At 33.0% G+C, this 6,811-nt stretch overlaps 1 protein-coding gene across 1 annotated transcript; it reads left to right on the top strand.

Moving 5' to 3' along the window:
* The first annotated feature begins 429 nt into the window (after positions 1–429).
* LOC118045351 (proteasome subunit alpha type-3) lies at positions 430–4,476 on the top strand. Its single transcript, XM_035053956.2, has 10 exons — positions 430–680; positions 796–835; positions 941–1,024; positions 2,091–2,164; positions 2,620–2,706; positions 2,811–2,895; positions 3,007–3,053; positions 3,389–3,454; positions 3,929–4,019; positions 4,212–4,476. Exons 1-10 carry the CDS (start codon positions 577–579, stop codon positions 4,281–4,283), a joined length of 750 nt encoding a protein of 249 aa, XP_034909847.1. The 5' UTR covers positions 430–576; the 3' UTR covers positions 4,284–4,476.
* The last annotated feature ends 2,335 nt before the right edge of the window (positions 4,477–6,811 follow it).

Below are 6,811 nucleotides of genomic sequence, written 5' to 3' on the forward strand. Positions count from 1 at the left end.
CAAAACAACTTGGATTACCCTAGAAAATAAATAAACCATTTTAACCTTGTAAAAAGGTAAAATAAAAAGAAATAAATTATAAAATTTCATTTTTAATTACATCAATATTAAAAAAAATAATAATTTTTTTTAAAATAAAAAAGTGAAAAACATTATAAAAAAAAAAAAAAAAAAAGAAAAACTACAAAAAAGAAGTGAAAAAAAAAAATAAACAACAAAAAAAAGTATACTATAAATTATTATTGTAAGTCATGGTACATTGTGGATAAGCAATGAATTCCCTTTCCTTAACTTTATGTATAATTATTTTCCTAAAATATCGTGCCTTTTTATTTATTTTTCTTAAACAGCGGGCTTGAACTCCTACCTCTAAATGGGCCAACAGAACCCAGCCCACAACTAAACCCAAAAACCCACTGTGTCAGCTGACTCCCTGAGGCAGCCAGTCCTGTTCTCCTGTCTTGAGATCGAAGAAAACTTTTCTTCTTAAACCACAGTCTCTCTGTCTCTCTCTCTAACCCCTACAAAAAGAAAAAGCACAGAGATAGAAGCTGAAGAAAACAGAAGCATAAAACGATGAGCAGCATAGGAACAGGCTACGATCTGTCGGTCACTACTTTCTCGCCGGATGGCCGTGTTTTTCAGATCGAATACGCTGCTAAAGCCGTCGATAACAGTGGGTCTGTTTCTTTCCGTTTTCTTTGTGCTTGTAAATTTCTACTCCAATTTCTTTCCTTGGATTTGCTTCACTAGCATTATAGCAATTAGTTTTTTTTTTTTGTTTTGTTTTTGCAGTACTGTTATTGGAATCAAGTGCAAAGACGGGATTGTTATGGTATAAATACTATTCCTTTCTTTAAAAGATTGAATCTTTTTTTATTTGGTTCTTGTGATTGTAGTTGGAATTATAGTAATTAAATTGTTAATTGTTTGATTTTAGGGTGTGGAGAAGCTAATAGCTTCGAAGATGATGTTACCCGGTTCCAATAGGAGAATCCACGCCGTTCATCGTCATTCCGGCATGGTACTGCCTTTTTTTATTTTTATTTAGAAAGTTGCAGAAAATATAAGAAAAAAGCTGGGTTGTTTTTCTTTCTTTACAATGTTTGTACGAAATAGAGCTCAATTTTGTGTCTTTTCATTGCTGTTTGTTGGGTTTTGGACGGAGATTTATATCATTTGAAATTGATGAAAATTAATGGTTGTGGATGATTTACATGACATTAGTGCTTTTAATTTCTAACGGGATTTGAGCTTGGTTTTATTTAGCTAAAGTATCCGTGTGCATGTGTTTCGATTGCTTTTATCATGCCTGATTAAATGGGGTCTTGTTTAGGGTCTGTTAGTAGGCTTAGTTTGTGACGTGATTATGGGTTATTGCTGAAACTAACAATGATACAATTTAGGGTTTGAATGTATTTGAGGTGGTTTTTTTGGGTACATGGTGAGAGCAAATGATTACTGTATCACAGAAGGTTTGACTAAGTCTGTGAGTTGGAGTTTGTAGGTGTTGTGCTGGAAGTTTGGGTTTCCTAATGAAATTCCACTGGAGAGAGGTTAGGTTAAGCTTTAATTGGTGGTGCTGGAAGTTTGGGTTTCCTGATGAAACTACACTAAGGGGCTAGGTTAAGCTTAACTGGAAGAACTGATAATAACATTTTTTTTTTTCATGTAATTTTCACTTAGATTTCATCTTATCTTCCCCAAAGAGAGAGGGTGGTAGAAGTTCCTTTTTATTTTATACAGAATTATAAGGTAGTAGATTGTGTTGTTATTTCAAGGAAAAATGTGCTTTAGGAGGTATAAGGAAAGGTCAAGTCAATGGCATTTCATTTACTATACACGTGTTCACATATGTTATGAATGAAGCAGAATATTGCTTGTGTTATCATTTATCACTAATCTGTTCCTCGAACTCCAAATCGCACGCTTATTAGAGATATCTACATGAGATGTGTTTATGGTTCTTGTTCTTAAAATCAATCACTTTGATGAAGAATTTTGTATTGTTTGGGTGACTTTATGGAAGCAAACAGTAACTTGATCTCTCTCTCTCTCTCTCTCTCTCTCTCTCTCTCTTCAAATATCAGGCTGTTGCTGGTCTAGCGGCTGATGGGAGACAAATTGTTGCACGAGCCAAAAGTGAGGCAACCAATTATCAGAGGTTTGTTTTTGAACAATGCCGCGTAGTTGCAAGTTTTATTTTTACTCTGAAGCCTGCTTGAGTATTAAGTAGAAAACTGGTATAGATACATATCCTAGTTGATTAGCTTTTGGTAGTGGATTAGTGCTTTTGCCTCAGTCATAAGTCGGTCACTGAAAATTCAGTTATGAACATTGCATGAGTGAACCTCGTGCAACTTCCCACTAGTGCATCCTAATCTTGCTGATTGCTCAGTCTGTTACAATTTTTGTTAAACTTTGTTCCTTTTGACATCTCAAGTACATGTTTTGGTTTTGACTCCATTCAGGCATTACTATATATGCCCAATCTCATCATTTGTTTTCTATGTAATCATCAGTGCTATAGATTGAACATGGACTCAGTAGCTTGATTGAAAATTGCCTTTCTGATTTCTTACACCTTAAGTTTGCTCATGCCATATTCTGATTTTATAGTGTTTATGGTGAACCCATTCCTATCAAGGAGCTTGCAGATCGTGTTGCTAGTTATGTGCATTTGTGCACTCTCTATTGGTGGCTTAGGTAAGTACAGAATTTATTGGTAAATTTTTTTGTTGGTGATTATGTCCTTTTGCACCCCTTGGGCTTCCTTCAGAAAAAGTACATAAACGTTGTTGATGCTGCAGGCCATTTGGTTGTGGGGTGATTCTTGGTGGTTATGACAGAGATGGGCCTCAATTATTCATGGTTGAACCATCTGGCATCTCCTATGTGAGTTGATTTGTCATAGTTATGCTTGCAGTCTTTGCAATGCCCCCCCCCCCCGGATTTTGTTACATGGTGTGTTTGTTATCTAATACCATGTAATTTGATTTTATGTAGAGATATTTTGGCGCTGCAATAGGGAAAGGGAAGCAGGCTGCTAAAACGTAAGTTATAATATTCCCTTTTGGTTTGGGGAGTTTAGATAGCTGTATGATTTTATAGCAAGGATTTGTGACATGATCTGAATTTTAGAAAGTGATGTTCATTCTTTTTGGCAACTCTTAAAAATGATTTGCTCTCTTCTTAAGCCAATATGTCAATTGACCAAGCAACAGCCACTTTAAGTGGAGGAATTAATCTTTAAAAAGGTTTAATTTTGTCAGCCTCGTTTCACATTATAATTGGTTGCTGTATTTCTGCTATTTGTACTATCCTTTAGCTAATGTTTAGCCTGTGGTCCCTTTTCTTTATCAAATGATTGAATTAATGGCATGGACAGAGAAATTGAAAAGTTGAAGCTATCTGAAATGACATGCCGAGAAGGGGTTATTGAAGTAGCGAAAATGTGAGTGCTCCATTTATTCTTAATCTCCCTTTTTTCGTGCATGTATTTTTTTTAATTATTATTGCATTCAGTATATTTTTCTCTGTTTCCTTTCGGAGTCTGGGCCTTTTTGTCTATCAGCAAATGTGCTTGTTTTGAAAATGCTTGGCAACCCTGGGCTCCTTTTTCTTTGCTTTTTCCCCCTTCCCTTCTTAATCCTTGCTGATGCCTTTGGCAAAGTTTAGATGATGTAATGACATGTGTGTATCTCAGTTGTTGATCTTATTCACTACTTCATGTAACATAGAATGTTATTAGACATAATCTACAGTTGCAACTATAAATATCTATAGAGAGCAAGAGAAAAGAATCATAAAATGGAGGAAGATCCTTCAATCTCTCTGTCACTCTCCAATTGGATGCATTATTTGTAGCATGTGCATGTGTATTAAGATACTTAGACACTATTTGATATCTTCCTTCACCCTGGATCAGCATTTACAAGGTACATGATGAAGCAAAGGACAAGGCCTTCGAACTGGAAATGAGCTGGGTTTGTGACGAATCAAAGAGACAGCATGAAAAGGTAATTCTTGTGGATTCTAACTTGCAATTTTATGATGTGAAAGCCAGACTTGTCTTGCTGTTATTTATTTAAGGCTTTCTTTTTTTGTTTTGAACGTTCTTTGAATGTGTGTTATTTTATAAGAACATATGACAATTCTCTCTTGATGTTGCAATGAATCTGAATGTTTTATTGTTATTATTGCGGGCTTAGGTTCCTGATGACCTCTTAGAGGAAGCCAAGGCAGCAGCTCGGAACGCTCTGGAAGAAATGGATGCCGATTAAAAAGCTTAATAGAGCTGGGAATTCACTCCTTGGAGATTACTGTTGTCTTCGTGTAATCGGTTCCCACTTTTCCCCTTGTCAGATACCAAGTGGGTTTATGTGTTTTTTTTTTTAACATGGGAAAATTGAAGTGGGTTAATGCTAGTGTATTGCTGCGGTTACAAGTAATTTATCCTCAACCTTTTAAAGTCTAGTACGTCCTGTGGTTTTTCCTTTTCTTATAATTCAGTCTTCATGCACTTTAAGAAGGCACATGCTTGCTCTAGAACAAATTTTCCATAAGTCTATCTTGGAGCTTATTGCAAATCCTTGCCAAGAATCTATTTGGTATTAAAAAGAAAAGCCAATTGGATGCCTTGCAGAGTGTCGATGTTCATAGGTTCTCTCTCAAATTGTAGAGGGTATTTGAAAGTATGGTAGCAGTTGTTTTTTAAAGTGGTTTTTTTTTTTTTTAGAAATATATAAAAAAATATATATATATATATATTTTTTAAAAAAAAAAAAATTATTTTTGACATTAGTATAATTAAAATTAACTGAAAATATAAAAAAATAATTTGAAAAAAATTAAAAAAAAATTTAAAATTTTTAAAAAGTATTTTTACTAGACTTTTAAGATGACATGATGTGTTTTGCAAATAAAAGAAAAACATTCCTTTAAAACCATATTTCTATTAAATCAAATATTTACATCCCAATTTTTTCACGAAAGTCTCTAACATCTTGTCCTTAATTAATCATCACTTAATTTTCAGATGTTGGGTTAATCAGGTTGACACCTTTAAACGATTAAATATAGAGCTACAAATATCCAAATTGAGTAAGAGTTGATCAAAATGAAAGATGTGCAACCTCTCTAACAGATTCAGGTGGTCTCAGGCGATAATAATGTCAGAATTGCTCCAATGAAGCCCTAAAAGTTGGTAACTTAGTCAACCTCGACAATGTAACTATTTTGCAAAAAATGATTTGGTTTTCATGTGTTTACACACAAAGGCTTTTCAATGAGTCCTTATCAAGGGTTTATAACACTCATATCAAGATCAAAAGGTCATAAATTGATCTAAGACTACCCAAAATCTTATAAATACTCTCAAGCATGCTTAGAGGTTGGAACAAAAAAAAGGAAAGAAAAAAGAAGAAAAGAAGAAAAGATAAGAAATATAAAGTTAGAGGCCTAAGAGTAAAAACCAAGTTTTTCTTAAGCTTTACAAGCTTGTGAGATCCAAAGGAAAGCCAAGAGAAAATAATTTGTTATAGGTATACATTGCAAACTCAAAAGTATCTCCTTTATGGTATGATTTTGTTGTTTATTTTTATTTGTTTTGTTTATGTTTAGAAGCACAAAAAAAGATTTGAATGCTTAACAAGCAATGTTGCATTTAGCTCTTTGTTGCTTTGATTTCTATTTAATATAGTTATTTTTTTTTTATGTTTTTATTGTATTAAAGTTTTTGTTTAAGGCTTTTCTTTTGATATATAAATGTGTTTTAAGCTTTGGTTTAGTTTAAGTTATGCATGTTAATGCAATGATGTTTATCCTTAGCTTGTTGTGCTTGTTCATGCACAAAAATAAAGTTTAGAAAACCAATTTTGAATTCATGTTGCATGAAAATGTAGGATTTTTAAGAAGTTGGTTTCTAGATTTGGTATCTCATGCTTCATTTTAATTGTTTGATGTTTTTTTTAGTTTTTTTTTAGATTCAAACATGTTTATATATGATATTGTGACTTGTTGGGACAAAAAAAAAACATGCTTTAGAAGCCAAAAATACTATTTTTTGGGCTTCACAGAGGATGCCTTTGCTGGGAACTTTTTGGGGTTTTCTAGGCATGTTTTTTGTGTTTTTGGAAAAAACATTGCCTTAGCCCCTATATTCAGACTATGTTTGATCCATTTCTTAGCACAAAATCCTTTCTTATGCATGAATAACCAATAATCTAGTGTTTATTGCACCAAAACATGTTCATAATGATTTTTAATAATAGAGTTTTGGTTTTGAACCGAAACTAATTTTAGTCAAATCGTGATAATTTAACAAAAATCAAAGTGAATGAACCATTAATTCATGATCCTTGAATGATGTGCAACCTTTATGTGCTTTTGATCTCATGAAATTTGGTCTGAATTTGAGTTCACGTTGTTGGGTCCATTTGGGTGTTCTTGGTGTCCATTTTTTATGTGTTTAATCCATTCTGTTCAAGAATTTTTGAGTTTTTTTATGTTTACGGGTGTTTAATATATTCTTTTTCTTTATTTTTGTTTTTGAGTTGTTTTCGGATGAAACCAGGATTTTTGCTTTGGTTTATGGTCAAGCCTAATATTCTAGGTTAACTTGGTCGGGCCGACCGGAGGGTTAGGGTAAAACAAATAATTAAAAATATATATTCTTTCTTGTATAATGGATAAAAATCCTAAAGTTATATAAGCATTTTTTAAAAGAAAATCTAAATACCTTGACATGTTTTTAAAAATAAAAATATTACTTGGATTTTACAGCAAGTTTGTATATTCCCAAAGGATTTTG

Source organism: Populus alba, chromosome 1 (assembly GCF_005239225.2).
Source record: "Populus alba chromosome 1, ASM523922v2, whole genome shotgun sequence".
In the NCBI taxonomy this organism is placed as follows: domain Eukaryota; kingdom Viridiplantae; phylum Streptophyta; class Magnoliopsida; order Malpighiales; family Salicaceae; genus Populus; species Populus alba.

Excerpts from the sequence above, each read along its gene's own strand:
- LOC118045351 (XM_035053956.2), top strand. The coding sequence starts at position 577 with ATGAGCAGCATAGGAACAGGCTACGATCTGTCGGTCACTACTTTCTCG. Across the intron at positions 681-795 it reads AAAGCCGTCGATAACAGTGG|TACTGTTATTGGAATCAAGT; the intron begins GTCTGTTTCTTT and ends TTGTTTTTGCAG. Across the intron at positions 3,054-3,388 it reads GGGAAGCAGGCTGCTAAAAC|AGAAATTGAAAAGTTGAAGC; the intron begins GTAAGTTATAAT and ends TGGCATGGACAG.